At 42.4% G+C, this 20000-nt stretch overlaps 1 protein-coding gene across 2 annotated transcripts in view; it reads right to left on the reverse strand.

Annotated features, from left to right (window-relative positions):
* LOC134467534 (exostosin-like 2) overlaps nt 1-8152 on the reverse strand; it is a 10614-nt gene extending 2462 nt beyond the window's left edge. Inside the window, exons 1-5 of one of the 2 annotated variants that reach the window (XM_063221389.1) lie at nt 8042-8152; nt 2350-2786; nt 1408-1478; nt 682-782; nt 1-154 (exon numbers count right to left, since the gene is read on the reverse strand). The exon at nt 1-154 is cut by the window's left edge and continues 80 nt beyond it. In XM_063221389.1, coding sequence (XP_063077459.1) covers nt 1-154; nt 682-782; nt 1408-1478; nt 2350-2786; nt 8042-8106 — 828 coding nt within the window. In that variant the 5' untranslated portion in view covers nt 8107-8152. Of the gene's footprint in view, nt 155-681; nt 783-1407; nt 1479-2349; nt 2787-3643; nt 3683-8041 lie in introns of those variants that run through there. The other variant, XM_063221390.1, reaches the window with a different exon arrangement.
* Nucleotides 8153-20000: the final 11848 nt, after the last annotated feature.

A 20000-nucleotide genomic window follows, 5' to 3' on the forward strand; every position in this document is an offset into this window, starting at 1 on the left:
CTCCGCCAGCCACAGGGCCACCGCGAAGTTCATGGCGATGTCATCGCAGTTCTGCGTCTTGTCCACCAGGGCGTGCACTTGCCTGGGCTGGTCCTGGAAGACCTGCAGGTAGCGGCGGTGGAAGAAGGCGGCGCCGACCAGGACCATGGAGTAGCTGAAATGAAATAGCAGACCCGTACGCAATGAGAATATAATTTCAAGTGCATCTTGAAAAAGGACGAAGGTCCGAAACGTCGAGCAAATAAATCACTGGGAGCATTAACAGTGTTGTGGACTTCTATCATTTATTTCAGTTACTCTATTTTGTCCAACACCTGTACCACTGATGTGCGCGCATTCTCTACCTTCTTAAAATGACGTAAGCATCATGTGTGAATTCTTTTTATATTGATTAATATTTTAAATAGTAAACATAGTTTTTATACATACACAAAATGTATCTGGTAACGCAATGCAACGCAAAGCCAAATACAAACATGTCAATTTCCCAAAAATGTTGCAAAATGGATACGTCATTTTGTAGTACGTATTTGAAATTGAAATGAAAGCCATTTTTTGACATTAAATACAATGAAATATATTTCTAAATGTACCACATGACAGCACCCATTTGACAAGTGAGAAAAGTGTATACAGTTAGTGCAAGAGTGAACAAGAGTAATGCAGTATAAATGAAGTCACCTGCTGAAGTCACCTCCTGCTTTCACACTGTATTTATAAGCCCCTGATGTTCTGGTCTCATGCTTGCGGGGCACAAAGCCCACGATCTGGTCAGAGAATCGCTAAAACAGAAAGTTAATCTTGAAAAGATGATCCACATGCAATGTCAAGGTGGTTCAGTTTATGGTTGATGGAAGTCTGCACACCTGGGAATCCTTTTCTTGCATTTATTTCATAGCCATGGCCGTAACTACCATTGAGGACACAGAGGTCATGTCCTCTGTAATTTTTTTAAGAAATGTGAAATGTATCTATGATGAAAATCGATCTGTAATCAACAATGGTAAATTCAGCCTGAATAGCATATTCTAAGAGCTTGAAGCATTCTAAATGTAAATCTAAATGTCCCTTTCTTATATTTATTTCACTCTTGCATTTATTTCATGCAAACAACATTTCAACTGGTCGAAATGTTAATTTGCCCTGAAATTAATGCAAGAATAAGATTTCAAGTGCGCAGCCGTCCATCAACTAAAACCAGCTGATATACACAATGACAAACACAGAAGACAGTGGAATGAGTGAAATGAGAATTGGATGACATCAAAGTAATTTATCATTATATTATATTATATTATATTATATTATATTATATTATATTATATTATATTATATTATATACAAAAATGTAAGACACCAAAATATAGGTTACTTATGGGTAAAGATGAGTAACATAGGCTACTTTACCTTCCAGACAGAGAAAGCAAAGGTGATGTCAGGAACACTAATCAGTAAGTCATCATCCAGCATTAGCACAGCTGTAGAGAAAAATAAAGAAAACGATGAATGGGACTACATACGGAAACAGGATCATAGTATAGTTCTACTATTCAGAACAATTGTTAGAAAAGTGGTAATTATGGTATATTGTGGGGTTTCTTTGTACTTAAGACTATACTTAGGATACACTGTAATGTCATAGCAATGTGTTCATAATATAGTTGAGTTTTGTTAGTAAACTGTGAGTGGGATCACCGATGATCACCAATGAAAACACCAAAGCCTTGATTCTGGTGCCTCTGCCACGGATAAGTTGAAAGTCTCTGCCATATTGAAAGTCTGCCATCTTGAAAGCAATAGCTCCCAAACATTTAGGATATCGATCCACCCATTCAAACGTTATTGCATGAACAAACCTTTGCACCTTTGGCGGTTGGAGGCATAATGACTGGGTGCTTGCCCAATTTACAGGGCTTTTTTTAAAAGGTACACTGTGCAGGAAATGGGCAAAAAAGGTACTGCAAGTATGCTGCTCAATGAAACTGGGTTGCCTATTGCCATATTTGATCCTTTCATGAACATTTACTGAGTAATAAACTCATATTTTCTAGTATGGGCCAAGTACAGTCATTTCTGCAGCTAAAAATGTATATTTCTGGAAATTCAAAATGGCGGACCATGGAGAAGATCCCCCTTTTAATGTATGAAAAGTGCAATTTTCCCAGTCATAATGAATACTTAGAATTTGCTGGTGGTGGTAAGTATTCATGAAAAAGGTAACATAAGTGAATGGGTAGCCTGAATTCTGGAAATAAACAACTAAAAATCTTGCACAGTGTACCTTTAAACAAACGCAGCTAAGCGTGTCAAGACCACCTCCGAGACCATTAGAATAGTACCTAGTCATACCTTCAGTATCTATTTCTGGAAAAGGTAGCATCCTGTTCCTCACTAGATTCCGAGTTTGCTCCTTGAAGAACACTGGGACGCGGTGAGGACCGGCTCCCGACTCCCACATCTGGCTCGGCGGCCGCTCTCCAACGTTATTCCACACCACCACGATCTGTTTGAGGCGAGGCACTAGCTGATAATGCCTCAGAAGCTTCAAGAGAATGTCCGTTCGCTTATACGTTTCCATGACGATGGTGAAAGAGTCTTCTGGATGGACGAAGCGTTCGAGCCTTGGATGATGGAGGGCACTTATTAGGCCTACGCCATCGTAGTCTGTGTCTACAGCCTGGAGGGTGGAGACGTATAGCGACGCCCAGAAAAGTGCCAACAGAAGTGCAAAAAGTATAAGAGAACTTTTTCGAGCAAGTCTCGTCCTGCAGCGCCGAAGAAACCACCTGTAAAGACACATGTAGCTATTACATGTAGTATTAATAGTAGGTTCCATCTAAGAAGTAACCACTGCATTAGAAAGTTTTCCGAGAAATGTAATTGAAGGTTTTTTTTGTTTAATTTTGCCCAGCCCCATTAGTCCAATAGCTTAGCTCCGAAATATGAGGGAATCGTTCAGTTTGTGATACAAGCATGAAAATTGGTACACATATAGCCAAAGGCTTTCCAAAAAGAACTGGATATGGAGCCATCGCAAATTTTCAACATGGTGGCCATGGCAGCCATTTTGCAAAATGGCCGCCAACAGTTTTCTTGGATATAATGATATTTTCGACATATTTACCATTCATACCACTTGGTAAATGTCATAATTGAAAAGTTGTCATGAATATTCAAGATGGCTGCCATTTTCAAACTGTGCCAATACAGTCCGCCTAATAATACAATATTTTCAGTTATTAATGTGCTGTTTGTGGTGCTGTAGTGCTGTAGTGGTAGTGTAGTTTAGTTTCTTAATTCTTAATCTAAAGTTAGCCCCACATCCATGTAGTTTACATTAGATGTAGTTAGAAAGTTAGATAGCTAGATAGTAAGACATTAGATGTAGTTAGATAGCCGCACCTGGATGGACAGGATGTGCCAGTCGGTAAAGGGGCTTTGAATGACTTTCATATAGTTACCCGGATGACACGTAACTGTGGAGGACATACCAGTTGTTCTCTATGAAAATGCTCCCCATCTGAGTTGAGAGTTGAAGAACCCAATCATAGGATACACTCAAACCCATGTGCGATTTTATCTACAAGTTCCCTTACAAATAAAAGCTTATAGGCCTACTATTTTGATAATTTGTATAACCTACCTTAGTCCACAATATGTTTTGGCAGACATTTGAAGACCAAGCTGGTCACATGAAATTCTGAAAGAATTCAGTCACCATCAGGGGGATCAGTTAGTTTCTGTAAGCAAGTTTTAAATAAAGAGGCAGAAGAAGATATTAGAGGGGCAAAGTGAGAGGACTACTGCACTGTAACTTCTACATCATTGCATTTAATGTTCTGTAAAAGAGAGCACTGCTTTTTCATTCTTGCACTTTTTTCCCATTTGTAGGCTATATGTTAAATATGCACTGTGTAATATTAGGCTATATGTTGTAGTTTACATCCAGAATTCATGATGCCTATTCACATTCACATTCATTATGACAGGGAGAATTGCACTTTTCATACATGAAAAGGGGGATCTTCTCTTTGTCGGCCATTTTGAATTTCCAGAGATAGACATTTGTAACTGCAAAACTTCCAGAACTTTGGTCATGCTAGTAATGCTAGCTTGTGGTTTGCTAGTAAATATTAGTTTATTACTTAGTAAATATTAACCCATTTTAGCCTAAGCCCTTTTTGGGAATAGGTGCCCTCTCCTTATTAAATCTTAAATATCTCAGCCTCCAAAGCACATAAAAACTAGAACCTTCATTGTACATTAGAGTATTGTTCATTCATCTCTAATATACCCACATCTTTAATAAAACAGCTCAAATGTCTTTGCAGCTTTGAACTTGAATGCAGCGCATATGTCGCTCTAGGACACAATGGGTTAATGAAAAGATCAAATTGTACTGCATGCAGCACATTTTCAATGATACTTGCAATTGGCTCACATTTGCCACCATCCAGTGCACCTTTAGGGGTCTTACACACCAAGGCGGTAAAGCGTCGCGGAACGGCCGCGCTTTTTACCGGCGTCGGTGAAAATACATTGAAACCTATCTGTCCTTACACACCAACCGGCGGTAGTCGAGCGTAAGCGGCGCGGGAGCCGGCTCCGCGCCGCGCTGCATTTGGAAAATAGAACTCGAGCGTATTTTTCACGCCGGCGACCGGCGGTGTCTCATTCAAATGAATGGCAAAGTAGCATGCTAGCTTTAGCTGTGGGGAGGGTTTTGACACAGGACTGGCCGCGCACGCCGACGCTGTCAGTGTGCAAGGCAGAGAAAAGCACGCCGGCCAAAACTAAGCAGAAAGACCGCGTCCGTCCTGCGACCGTTCCGTTCCGCCTTGGTATGTTTTGGCCCTTACTGTGAGATACTGCAACAGACTGCTCTAGATGTTTTACCAGTCTGTCATGGCTAGTGTGCTTTCATATGCTGTGGCATGCTGGGGCGGGAGCGTTAGGAAGAGGGATGCTGGACGTCTGGACGAGCTAATTAGGAAAGCAGGATCTGCTGTTGGTAGCCTACAGAACTGGAGGCTCTTAGTACCACAGCTGAAAATAGGACATTGGGCAGATTGGACTCTATAATGGACAATGACCATCACCCCTTGCACTCACGGTACCCATCCATTTGTTATGCAAATTAGCAGCGGCTGACGGACTGCGTTACCCAATAACTGTTGAGCACATGAAGATGTCCCATGATACCTGTGGTCATCACGAAGGTGCATTTCCCTCCGTAAGTGTAGATTTTTGACGTCTGTCGAACTTTTGGATGTACAAAATATAGACTACAAGCATTCATGTTCCACGTGCTTATGATGCCTGGGTTCAAATGATCATGTTCGATTTTGACCATAAACATAACAACAAGAGGCCAAGCTGTGTGTGAAAAAAACACATGTGCTGAGTTCAGTAAGAGCATTTAGAACTGTTATTTAGGGGCAGTTGGTTTGCTATATCGATAAAAACGGGACACACTAATTCGACGCCCTTTCGGTACTTACCGCTTACGTCATACGACCCTAAACCTAACCTAAACCTAAACCCTAACCCTAACCTTAACCCTAAACCTAACCCTAACCTTAACCCTAAACCTAACCTTAAATTGCTTGTTTGAAATGTTTGATTACCATGTGAAGTACCGAGAGGGCGTCAAACTATTGGGTCCCGATAAAAACGGCTAGAAATGTAGATTGATATACTTCCTGTATATGACTCCCGGGCCACGCGAGCTGTAGTAGCAGTGCGTCGACACTGGGACATCCAGTACGTCAAGCTGCTATAACGTAACGCTATAGTGGATCTCTAGCCTCAGTCTTTGCCAACCAGCTAAGTCTGTTCAGCCACAGACTCCTCGCCATTCCCTGCAAGACTGACAGGCTGCCTAAGTATTTTGTCCCCAGGGCCATCCAGCTATTTAACTCAACAACTCAGAAGAACACAACGAAAGAGATTGTTATTGGTGACTGGACCGCATAACAGGCCTAAATTGCCCCACCAAAACTCTGAAATCTCCTCAAGGTTCCTTGAGCAACTTGGATGTGTGTCGGCTACCTTGCTTGACTTCATTCCATTGTGGGAAGAACACGACTTTGCCTCAGGTGCACACGTGTCAAGTTCAACAAGGAAAAACGTTGAAGGAAAACAATGATGAGAAAATTAAAGTAAATTGCCCCAGGCTGGGGAACAAACACAAAGAGACAACGCCTGTAGACTGATTGACAATTGAAGCGCTGTGAGAGGCACGTGTTAAGCAGGCACTCCAGTAATGCTTTTGGGTAGTTTCTGAAAGTTAGGAATAATACAAATAAAACATCTCTATTTGGTTACCACAGCTAAAACAATGGACTTTCTTCTACAGGGCCTTCCACTGAACTTTCCTTCTAGATTTCTTTATCCTTCTTTTGTAAATGGCACCTAAACTATTTTCAAACTACAGTATAGCCTTTCCTCTGCTGAAACAGTCAGAACAAAAAAGGTTAAGAATATAATAGACAAAGTCTTTATTTTCACGATACAGCAGTATACTGGGATGTAAAGCAGCTCCTTAAAAAGTGAAAACAACACAGGGATGCATTTCTCGAAACCAAAGTTGCTTACTACATTAGCTACTTCGTTGTTTTCAATGCATTTTCCCATTGGCAACTACCAAAGTTGCTAACAGGCTAACAACTTCTCTTTTGAGAAACTCACCCTAGGGCAGTAAGCAAAGTAGTTGGGTTATTGGGCTTGTGTCCCATGGTTGACGTTTTGATCCCTGACCGGTCAGATTGGTGGAGGTATAGTAATTAACCAGTGATCTCCCTCATCCCCCTGCATGACAGAGGTGCCCTGAGCATGGTGTCCCACTGCACCGCTCTCTTGGGGGCGCTGTTTGAGACTGTCCCCTTGCATAGGGGAGGCAAATGAAATGTCCTTCTTTGCTGTGTCACAATGACAATGGAGTTACCCATGTAGGGTTTCGATTTCACATAAAATAATGCATATAAATATGACTACAACTATTAATGGGACACTGTGTGAGATTTTCATTTGTTTATTTCCAGAATTCATGCTGCCCATTCACTAATACCGTTACCTTTTTCATGAAGATTTACCACCAGCATCAAATTCTAAGTATTCATTACATCTGGAAAAATTGCACTTTCATACATGAAAAAGGGAATCTTCTCCATGGTCCGCCATTTTGAATTTCCAAAAATAGCCATTTTTATCTGCAAAAATGACTCTAATTGGACCTCACCATACTAGAAAATATTTGTTTATTACTTAGTAAACTTTCATGTAAAGATCAAATTTGGCAATAGGCAGCCCAGTTTCAATGAGCAGCATAGTTGCAGTACCTTTTTTGACCATTTCCTGCACAGTGTCCCTTTATCTACACATAACATGATAAAATACAGGCGATGTTCGAAACAGACAGATGGACACACAATAAGCAGACATGAGACTAAAGTTGCTAGCAGCTGCTAAAGTTGAAATGATAGAGGAAAAACTGTAATCATAACTGAAGCCGTTTTAAACATTATTCAGGTCATTGCTGCAAAAAATCCAATAGATTATTGCCTCACTTAAGTGATGCCAACGTATTGTAAAGGCTAAGTGACCAGAACTAGCGGTTTACCTTAGCTCAAGGTTTCCCAAACTGGGGTGCGTGCACCCCTGGGGGTGTGCGGCCTGCCATAAGGGGGTGCACGAGCTAAATAGAGCAATGGTGGATATGTGAGATTTTCTCCAGCATTAATGAACATAAAGTAGTTTTTAATTGTATGGTGAATTGTATGCTGAAGGGTTCGTGTGAATTGTACAGTAGTTTAACTCCTAGACTATTGGAAAAGAGGATTCCCCAAAACTATTGTGCAAAATGTGCAGTGAATGCATACTTGCATGGACATCAGCACACCAAAATATTAGCTTAGGGGGTGCGCGAACCACATTGAAATGTACAGGGGGGTGCACAGGGGGAAAAGTTTGGCAGTTGTTAACATTATTCAGGTCATTGTAATAGGCCTATAAACAACAGAACAGACAACAGATGACCTACCTGAAGTGATGCCAATGTGTTGTAGTGTAGGCTGCAATCTCAGAGGGGAAGTATGGGCCATCCATCGTGTAGAGTAGACATTGTAAAGTGTCAGGACACCATTATGTGCTCTGCCACCAACACTGCTCAGCACTGGCGGAGTTCATCATACAGTTGCCCTCACACTTCTACGTGTCTATGGAGGAAGTTTGCCGCCGCAATCCCTCTAGCTGTGGATCATGCTTCCCACCAATGACAAATGTTTGCCAGCAGGGGGAGCAAATGGGCCATTTGCCCAGGGCCCAGGTAGATAGGGGGCCCAAAATTGGGTTTCCATTACATTGTATGTATTGGATTGGGGGCCCTTTCAGAGGAATTTGTCCTGGGCCCACCAAAAGCTGTCAGCCGCCCTGCCCATGACAAACGTTTGCCAACAGTTTCAAACGAGTTTTTCTTGATCGCTTGGTTGCTGCTCGTCTCTTCGTTGTCCAAAAGTTGACACACCAGTTTAGCTACCTCTAGGGAAAATATATACAGTACTATCATCAATCTACATGGCTGGCTATTCAAATCTTACAGTATATAATGAATGGGTCACATTTATGTGCCATGTCTTGTTTAGGCTTAACTACTCTCTTAAAGGGACACTGTGCAGGAAATGGTCAAAAAAGGTACTGCAACTATTATTGAAACTGGGTTGCCTATTGCCAAATTTGATCTTTATATGAAAGTTTACTAAGTATTAAACAAAGATTTTCTAGTATCGTCCAAGTAGAGTCATATTTGCAGCTAAAAATGGCTATTTTGGGAAATTCAAAATGGCAGACCATGGACAAGATCCCCCTTTTCATGTAGGGTAGAATGCCCTAAAGTGGGACGATGCCTAATGTGGGACACCTTAAGGTTTAAGGGGTGTAGCTTTGCCCCAAGTTGGTAAATGTTTACAAAACTATAACCAAATAAAAGCCCTGTTATCCTGTTATCATAATATCATGATTTAGTAAATGTATAGTAATACTCCAGGGAGGGGTTACAATTAAGAAGAAGGACCCTGGGTGAAGTCCATCAAATGACAAATTACATAGCATTTGGCCAAATTTGTCTTTAGGGTATAAATCAATTCCAATCAAAACAACATTGTCAATTTTTTGATAAATATGTTGGGTAGGTATATGTTCATTAGAAAATAATGTGTGGTGTATATAAAATAATGTAATATTTTATTTTTAAACCATATTATTAGTGTCCCATTTTAGGATAGGTGTGTCCTAAAGTGGGACACAAGATTTTCCTAATGTGGGACAGTTATAAAAGTAGTAATTTAATAAGTCAAACAATTACTATGAAGTCAAACACCATGTCCACATAAGAAAATGGATATTTAAATCTATATCATAGATGTATTTCAGTCTTTCTGGCCTAATCTACTGGAGAACAGCTATCAACACAACATTTGGGTCCAAAAACCGGAAGTTCTTTCCTCAAATAGAGCTGACATGTTGAAGTGACCAATTGTGTGCAATGGGTTCAAACAGTCTGAGTCATATTTACCAATAAAAGAAAGTAAAAATAATTCAGAAAACATGCTCTAAATGTGTAGCTGATATGTCTTAAAGAGTGGCAGATCACATTTTGAATTAATATTTTATACAAACATGTTTTAGAGACCTTTTAATATACACTGTCCCACATTAGGAAACCGATTGTCCCACTTTAGGGATAACCATGGTTTTTGACCAACTTACATTAATATCCAAATTATTCGAATTAGAAACACATAACATGTTTTTAAAGGTTTTATTTGATTAGAGCATAACTAGAGGATGAAAAGGGTGTAATTTGTTTGTATTGAAATGTTGTCATTAAATTTTAATAAACCACCAAAGTTGAAGTGACAAAAATTGTCCCACATTAGGGCATTCTACCCTATTAAAAGTGCAATTTTTCCAGATATAATGAATACTTTGAATTTGATGGTGGTGGTAAGTAAACATGAAAAAGGTAACATTAGTGAATTCTAGAAATAAACAACTAAAAATCTCACACAGTGTCCCTTTAACTTGTGACTTTCTGCACACCTCAGCTGACAGGTGTGCAGGAGCAAACAGAGGCGACTCTAGGGTCAACTGGGGCCCCAGGCAAAAAACAACCCCCCCCCCCCCAAAAAAAAAAAAAATCTGCCAAAATCGGCGCTCTTGTAGTAGTGTGAGCCGTTCTTCACCAGCTTGGGGGCCCCAAGCGGCTGCCTGCCTAGCCTGGCGACCAGTGGCAGAACAATTGCATACAGGGCCCCAGGGCAAGCCACTTATAGGGCCTCCTAAGGCAAGGTAAGGCAAGGCAAGTTTATTTGTATAGCGCATTTCATACACAGGTGGAACTCAATGTGCTTCACAAGATTAACCTATACAGCGTGCGAAGCTCACAATAGGCCCCCCACCATCAATATGGGAGGGCCCTGGGCCCAGGGGCAAGTGCCCTAAACGCCCTCCCAATAGCTCCGCCCCTGCTGGTGACAAGGTGCAGCGGCTCTGGGAGCAGACATTTTGAAAAAAACTCCCACACACCACATACAGTGAACATGAGGGGTTTATTTTCAAATTGATTATACACTGTGAAAAAAATGTTGCCTGGAGACCATTCTGGTTGCCTCTGTAGGGAATGCTTAGTGTAAGATTGGCCACATTGACAAGAAACACTAACCACATTGACTAGATCGCATGAAAAGTTTAAGATTTTGTTTTGTTGACGTAGTTGCTTTAGAAAAAAATGTGCAAAGGATTGGTGTTTGGGGTGATTTGTTATCAGATTAACAATGAAACTGCACAATTTTCACTATAGCCTTCCCGATTATAATTGCCATGTCTCAGACATCATCAGTTGAGGTAAATCATCTGACAGAAGAGCCTGGAGTCGTCATTTTTTCATTTTCTTACAGAATTGAATGTAGGCTACACATATTTTTTGGGGTTATAAAATGAGATTGACTCCCACATGTCTTTCCAGACCATTCTGCCCATCATTCCTTGTTGTGAGTAGGAAATGGTAACTGGGTTGAATATGACAGGGTTAGTGCAGTGATTCTCAAAGTGTGGTCCAGGGACCACTAGTGGCCCGCAACAGAGCTCAGGTTGTCCGCAAGGGGATTTCTACTTTTCCAAGAGCAGCTAGCAGTAGACTATATTTGTAATATTATTATAACACCAAAAATAGCTGTAATCTCATTTTCACCACAATAAGCCAGGCATGTGAATGTGAATAAGAAGTAAGTGATCTGCATCAAAATTAGCACCCGTCAACTGTCAATTCAGTAGACAGGTGGTCCCTGAAAATTTTTGGGGGGACAAAGTGGTCCTCGATCTGAAAAAGTTTGAGAAACACTGGGTTAGTGAATATGACAGGGTTAGTGAATATGACGGGGTTGAATATGGCAGGGTTAGTGAATATGATGCGGTTAGTGAATATGACAGGGTTAGTGAATATTGATTGATTGATTGATTGATTGTTTGATTGGTTTGATTTATTTCAGATGTACACAAGAAAATAAGCAACCAATTAAATAAATACAAGTACCATCATTTTTTTTGTGTAACTGAAAAGGAGTGGGATGAAGCCATTGCTTATTTATTCCCACCAAGTGAAAATAGAAGTCTGCGACACTGCTTGTCTATTTATTATTTAATCGAGCAACGTTTCGACCTTCAAGTCCCAAGCAGTGTCGCGGACTTCTCTTTTCACTTGGATTGACTCTCATTGTCCTGCACCTGGCCCATCGGGTGGGATGTGCACACATCTACTCCTCTGAACTTATTTATTCCCACCCCCATAAAATCAAAAATATAACTCAAAATGTGCACTACGCACTTCCATACTTAAAGACTATGCCATATAAGTTACTAATGTCAATATATAGTTGCGAATAGAATAAACTAATCAAAAGAAACACAGCAAAAAATAAAATAAAAAAATAAAACAAAAAACAAACAAATAAACAGATCATCACAACATATTTTCATTTTCATAGCTATGAAATATGACGGGGTTAGTGAGAGAAGCTACCCACTGTCACTGTGCCAAACCAGCTGTATGTCCATGTCCATTTCCACACTATCTTACATACAGTAACCTCCACATCTTATTTCCCTACATGCAGGCCTACATGCAACATACACACACACACACACACACACGCATGCATGCACATATTTACACACACACACACACACACACACACACACACACACACACACACACACACACACACACACACACACACACACACACACACACACACACACACACACACACACACACACACACACACACACACACACACACACACACACACACACACCCCGGCTACAGCAGTCTACTGTACGGCACATGGAGGAAATTACCATTTGTGGTTTATGAATAATAAATGTAGAACATAGCAGATGAAATAGAGCCATGGAGTTTGAATGTAAGGTGGGTTGGGTAAGGGTGTGTGTGTGTGTGTGTGTGTGTGTGTGTGTGTGTGTGTGTGTGTGTGTGTGTGTGTGTGTGTGTGTGTGTGTGTGTGTGTGTGTGTGTGTGTGTGTGTGTGTGTGTGTGTGTGTGTGTGTGTGTGTGTGTGTGCGTGTATGCTTGTGTAGTGTGTGTATGTTAGAGCAAATTTCTGTGGGCTGGTATACAAAAGATGGTCTGTGGAGGTTCCTGTAAGATGGTGTTTAAATGGTTAGGAACATACAGCTGGTTTGGCACAGTGTGCGTGCGCGTGCATGTGCGTGTGTGTGTGTGTGTGTGCGTGTGTGTGTGTGTGTGTGTGTGTGTGTGTGTGTGTGTGTGTGTGTGTGAGTGGCTGAGAGAGATATGACTTTGTGAATAATATATGTATGTATGGTGAATACATGTGCAATGTTGTGTGTAATGTCTTTGTGTCTTCTTCTGTATTTATGTAGGCTATGCATGCTACTGGACACCTTAATTTCCCTTAGGATTAATAAACGATACTCTACTCTACTCTACTACTGTAGTCAACCCTCTCTTTTCTCCAAGCTCCACATCTCATCTCATTTTATGGCACATAGTGTAGGCCTACACACGCTGAGCTGACACGATTGTCATGATATGACATTAAGAATTCAGAGACCTCACAAAATCAGATTTATTATGCTCTTATTAAATGCATATGAAATCCATTGGGAGAATATTAGAAAAAGAGCAATTTTGGAATTGCAACGGCCCCCTTCAATCAGGTCTTACCTGAAATGTCACATTAATGAATTGCCATGTTTATTTTTAATTACATCAACTAGAATATGAACAGGAATTTGAATTAATCTGCATTTGCACTGTGCAAGACATTTTTAGATGCGTCCTAGTATCTCTATGAGAGGGTATGTCCGTCCGGCGGTCTGTCCGTCTGAAACGCATTCTTGAAACTAGGGATGCAAACGATTAATCGATTAATCGATTAATCGACTTTAATTGATCAATGCATTAATCTAGTAAAGTACATTAAGTAAGGGTTAACGTTCGGCGAGAAGGTCGCTACCGTGGAATAGCAGCACGACAGAGAGAATCTTTAGACCCCGACGCGGAGCGGAGGGGTCTTGTTCTCTCTGAAGTGCTGCTATTCCACAAAGCGACCGACTCGCCGAAAGTTAACCCGCTTATTATATGGATATACTTAAATGATTCACACATGCGGGGACATTTCTTTAGACCTATTTAATGTTAAGATTGTTGCTGCGCAAAACAAAACAGTGCCGTTGTGGAACACCGCTAGGCAACAGCTAGGTAGGCTAGCCAGGACAACAGGTGTTGTCTATCACAGCAGCTGATTAGAGTGACAAAAGACCGGACCCCCTGCGGAGTGATATGAAACATTCGCTTTAGACTGACTTGTATACAAGCCAGTGGCTTTAGCAGTGAACGTCTTGTTGCCATTGACAGCGGTAGCCAGGAGGACAACGGGTGCTGTCTATCACAGCAGCTGATTAGAGTCTTGTTGAAAAGTCGCTTTAGCAGTGAAAAGTCTTGTTGCCATTGACAGCGGTCTGTTATAGACCAACCCGTCCGTTATCGAAAAATAACAGACGTCCGAACGTTGGGGAGCCCCGTTGAAATGAATGGAGCATTCGACAGATGACGTCACAACCATATAATAATCACAATTAATCGCCAATTCAACTGACAAGAGACTCAGGTGAAATGGGCATGAGAAGAGTGTGCATGAAGAGGGATGTGAATAGTGGGAATATTTAAATCACCCTTGGTCTAAAGAATTTAAATGGAATTCATTTAAATGTAGCCTTTTATCTCACTTTTTAATATACATTTTTAGATTCAGTAGGGTTTTTTTTTTAGAAATAAGGGGGAAGATTTTGGGGGGGGAAATACCGCTTATCAATTAATCGTCATTTGATCGATAAGGCAATCAACTATCGATTAATGAATTAATCGATAATTTGCATCCCTACTTGAAACGCATTCTTTAAATCGGCCAAAACCAAAACACGATTTTCGCCGCCATTGGACGCATCTTTGTCCATTTGTGTAGGCATTTGCATTGGTGTGGGCAGCCCTCCCTCTCTCCCCCCCACTCTTGTCACTGTCATCATCCCCCTAATCTTTGCTCCCTTGCCTCCTTTCTATTTCTCCACCTCTCCTGATTTTGCCATCATCCCATTTTTATTACTCTCCCTTCACTATTACCCCACCCCTCCCCTCTCTCTCTCTCTCTCTCTCTCTCTCTCTCTTCTCTTCTCTTCCCTCCTCTCCTCTCCTCTCCTCTCTTTCCTCTCTCACCTACATATATCTATGTCTGCTGTTACCCCATCCCTCATCTCTCCTGTCATCCTCTTTTCACTTCTTTTCTTGTCCTCCTCTCCCCTCTGTTGTCATCCTTTTTATCACTGTTTCTCCCTCTCCTTTCCATGTCAGATCTTTTCTCAGCTCACCTCTCCTCAGCTCTCGCCTATTCTCACACCATCTCTGCACCTCCCCTCTCTTCATTTAGCCCTCTCCTCTCCTCTCCTCTGCTCTCCTCTCCTCTCCTCTCCTCTCCTCTGCTCTCCTCTCCTCTCCTCTGCTCTCCTCTCCCCTCCTCTCCTCTCCTCTCCCCTCTCCTCCGCCTCTCCTCTCCTCTCCACTCCTCCTCTTTTCCTTCTCTCCTCTCCTCTCCTCTCCTCTCCCCTCCTCTTTTCCTTCTTTTCTCTCCTCTCCTCTCCTCTCCTCTCCTCTCCTCTCTTCTCTTCTCTTCTCCTCTCCTCTCCTCTCCTGTCCTCCTCCTCTCCTCCCCTCTCCTCTCCTCTCCTCTCCTCTCCTCTCCTCTCCTCTGCTCTCCTCCTCCTCTCCTCTCCTCTCCTCTCCTCTGCTCTCCTCTCCTCTCCTCTCCTCTCCTCTGCTCTCCTCTCCTCTCCTCTGCTCTCCTCTCCTCTCCTCTCCTCTTTTGGACCTCTATATCTCCTTTATTCTCTTCCTTTATCCTCTGCTCTATTCTCCTCTCATCTCTTCCTTAATCTTCCACTCATCTTGTACCCTCTGCTCCCCTACTTCTTCTCTTCTCTTCTCTTCTCTTCTCTTCTCTTCTCTTCTCTTCTCTTCTCTTCTCTTCTCTTCTCTTCTCTTCTCTTCTCTACCTCTCCACTCCTCTACCTCCTCTCTCTCTCTCTCTCTCTCTCCTCTCCTCTCCTCTCCTCTCCTCTCCTCTCCTCTCCTCTCCTCTCCTCTGCTCTCCTCTCCTCTCCTCTCCTCTCCTCTCCTCGCCTCTCCTCTCCTCCTTTGGACCTCTATATCTCCTTTATTCTCTTCCTTTATCCTCTGCTCTATTCTCCTCTCATCTCTTCCTTAATCTTTCACTCATCTTGTACCCTCTGCTCCCCTACTTCTATCTCTTCTCTTCTCTTCTCTTCTCTTCTCTTCTCTTCTCTTCTCTTCTCTTCTCTTCTCTTCTCTTCTCTTTTCTTCTCTTCTCTTCTCTTCTCTTCTCTTCTCTTCTCTTCTCCACCTCTCCACTCCTCTACCTCCTATCTCTCTCTCTCTCTCTCTCTCTCTCTCTCTCTCTCTCTCTCTCTCTCTCTCTCTCTCTCTCTCTCTCTCTCTCTCTCTCTCTCTCCTCTCCTCTGATCCCTATCTCACGGTAGGCTCTGCTGCCACACGTCCCTGTCCTTATCTATGCTCCTCTTCTCTCCTTTCTTCTTCTCTCCTCTTCTCTCCTCCTCTCCTCTCCTCTCCTCTCCTCTCCTCTCCTCTCCACCCCTCTCCTCCTCTCCTCTCCTCTCCTCTCCTCTCCTCTCCTCTCCACCCCTCTCTTTCCTCTCTCACCTACATATATCTATGCCTGCTGTTCCCCCATCCCTCATCTCTCCTGTCATCTTCTTTTCACTTCCTTCTCTCCTCTCTGTTGTCATCCTTTCACTTCTTCTCCTCCTTTCACTGCTCTCTCCTCATCACCTCTTCACATTTTTTATCACTGTTTCCCCCTCTCCTTTCCATGTCAGATATTTTCTCAGCTCACCTCTCCTACGCTATTGCCTTATTCCCTACCTGCCAGGGGGCCCCTGATCGGCCAAAAGTCCAAAATGACCAAATTGTGACAAGATGCAGTACCGGGCAGTGAATCTGTTGTGTTGAGTACAGTTAGTAGACAAGTCATCCTTAATTCCTACATCGTAATTATGCCTTTCGGGGGCACCACAGAAACCTGTAGCCTAGGGGCCCCAGGCCATCTTATTCCGGGGGCACCACAGAAACCTGTAGCCTAGGGGCCCCAGGCCATCTTAATCAGGGGGCACCACAGAAACCTGTAGCCTAGGGGCCCCAGGCCATCTTATTCCGGGGGCACCACAGAAACCTGTAGCCTAGGGGCCCCAGGCCATCTTATTCCGGGGGCACCACAGAAACCTGTAGCCTAGGGGCCCCAGGCCATCTTAATCAGGGGGCACCACAGAAACCTGTAGCCTAGGGGCCCCAGGCCATCTTATTCCGGGGGCACCGCAGAAACCTGTAGCCTAGGGGCCCCAGGCCATCTTAATCAGGGGGCACCACAGAAACCTGTAGCCTAGGGGCCCCAGGCCATCTTAATCAGGGGGCACCACAGAAACCTGTAGCCTAGGGGCCCCAGGCCATCTTAATCAGGGGGCACCACAGAAACCTGTAGCCTAGGGGCCCCAGGCCATCTTATTCCGGGGGCACCGCAGAAACCTGTAGCCTAGGGGCCCCAGGCCATCTTAATCCGGCCCTGCTTAGAGGTGTCATCTGCTGCTGCCGAAGCTTCAAGATCACAGCAGACTTACTGTAATGTGAAAGGCAGCCAGCCAGCGATCTGTCCTGTTCTTACACTCACTCGCTTTCTCTTTCTCTTTCTGCACTTTTTTTTCTCTGTTCTTCCTCTCACTGTTTTTTTTCTGGTCTTCCTCTCGCCTTTCTCAGACTATTTTTCTCTCACCCTTTCAGCACCTCTCCCCCTTCTCCATCCTTAACCACCTCCCCCAACTCTGTCTCACTTGCAAAGAAGAAATGCATTTTCTTTGGTTTCTTCCTGGTTGTACATCCAGTAGTCTACACCTGCCCTGAAGCGACATATTCACATGTTTTATTCCCGCACTACATAGTCATAAAACTTTGGCCCTGTACAATATGTCAGATTTACTATGTACTATATATGGAAAAAGAGTTGGAAAATATTCCACAAATGTGTAAAGATGTAGGGCTATTCACAGTACATATGACTACTTTGGCTACGTTCTTCTCACAACACAAATCAATCCACCTCACACAGTCAAGGCCCTAAATCAGTGTTTCCCAACCAGGGGTACATGTACCACTAGGGGTACGCGAGCACACCTCAGGGGGTATGTGGAGAATGGAGCATAGTCATATTGGGACAAAGGAATAGATAGGGAGCATGGGCTAGGGGTACTTGAAGTACAATAAAAAGGCTTAGGGGGTACGCCAGACAAGAAAGGTTGGGAAACACTGGCCTAAATAACAAAGGGCAAGCCAAACAACATGGGAAAATAACTGTTTATTTAGTACACACTACATACACATCTCTCTCCATGCTCACAGCTTAGCGGGAAGCATCATTTGATCATAACACAAATTGACACGTACAGAGGTCCCCCTCTCGCTATAATTATAGCCAGGGTGCAATTTGTTGAGAAATTAGAAGGGGGACAGGGGATTACGTTCCAGCAAAGTAAAGCAATTTATATTATATTAACTTATATTGCAGTTAGATTATACAATTATATAAGAGTGGGGATGTCAAAACCAGAAGTGGGGACAATGTCCCCCATGACCCCCCTACAAATGGCCCCCTGCTTGTAGCTATCTCTCTCGATGCTCACAGCTTTTACTGTGAAGCATAATTTGATAATAACATGAATTGACAGACCAGAGGTGCTCATCTTGTTCTAATTATAGCTATCACAGCCACTTCATGCAGCTGACCCTGCCGTTCTCGAGTCTCATCTGCAATTACTGTACATTCAGGTGGTGCTTCATAATATAGTGTGTTGAAGTAAGTACCACAGTGGACATTCACCACGTTTACCGAATTAATAATTCCGAATTAAATAATTGTCTTTGATCTTTCCTTTAATTCCAAATTAAATATCTCATGTAAACGTAGCAAATCCAACAGGTAGTGAGTAGGCATTACTCGAACATGTAGGCTGATTTTAAAAACTTTGACAGTTATTACAATTATAGGGGATTACAATTTTTTAGAAAAAAAAGACACATCCACACCCAATATGTCATCACAATGAAGTACAGTGCCAGACTTTAGCTCAAGCAACTTAAACTTCAGAAAAGGTACTAGGCAATAGCGCAGTGTTTTTGTGAGTGGAAAGATGAAAAAAGGTCGCACCATGCATAGGTTTCTTTATTACACATACTATATCTGTGTAATAAAGAAACATATGCATGGTGCGACCTTTTTTCATTTTTCAATTTTACAATATTTTAGTCAGCACCCTTAAAAGGAAGAGAAAAACTGTTGGGTGACGCCTGCTCCAACCCTTATGAACCTTTTGTGGAGTGGGCCATGGTGTATCTCGCCTGTCACTTCTGTTTAGAGTTTAGACTGTCCAACGTGGCTGATGCGAACTGGCAGTGTTTGGAATGTGTGGTAGGTAGGTCCCAAACTCACTGCCCTGTAGTGATGGGATTTTCGCCTCTTTCTTGAGATTCGGTTCTTCTGGCTCTCCTTACTATGGAGAGCCGGCTCTTTCGGCTCACCATTATTTCTCGCTTAGTTTCTGATCTGCTCCTGTTGTGTTTCTGCTCCTTGACTTCTGTCTGTAACCCCTGAATATTACATAGGCCTAATATCTGTTTACAAACAGTAAAGGGGTCTATATTCCATCACAATGAAGCACAATGTCAGACTTTAGCTAAAGCAACATCAGCAAAGGTACTTGACAATTATAGAGCAGTGTCTTTGTGGAGTGGGCCATGGTGTATTTCGCCTGTCACTTCTGTTTAGGCTGTCCGGTGTGGCTTATGTGAACTGAACTGGCAGTGTTTGGAATGTGTGGTAGCTCCCAAAGACACTGCCCTGTTTAACGGATATGTACTGAGACCAACTGTAAGACTGACTGATTTGGAAGTTCATGTCTGCACTGGTCAAATGTCTCCATAAGACATTGGCCTCGTTTACATGAAACATTTAATTCAGAATGAACTCAATTTAATTATGAATAAAGCTTCATTCCGCTTTGAAAACATCTGGTAAACACTTCACAATTCGGAAACAAATTATTTGAAACAGCAATGTAAACTCAACAGGACTAGAATGATAATAATAATAATAATAATAATAATAATAATTGTATTTGTATAGCACTGTATCATACAAGGCATGTAACTCAAAGTGCTTAACAAATGGAAAAAAAACATCATTGTTAGAGATGGATTGAAAAGGAGAGGTATAGAGGAGAGGCAGAAATAGCAGGAAGGCAGAGGAAGAAGAGATAGATAGAGATTGTAG

Source organism: Engraulis encrasicolus, chromosome 17 (assembly GCF_034702125.1).
Source record: "Engraulis encrasicolus isolate BLACKSEA-1 chromosome 17, IST_EnEncr_1.0, whole genome shotgun sequence".
NCBI lineage: Eukaryota > Metazoa > Chordata > Actinopteri > Clupeiformes > Engraulidae > Engraulis > Engraulis encrasicolus.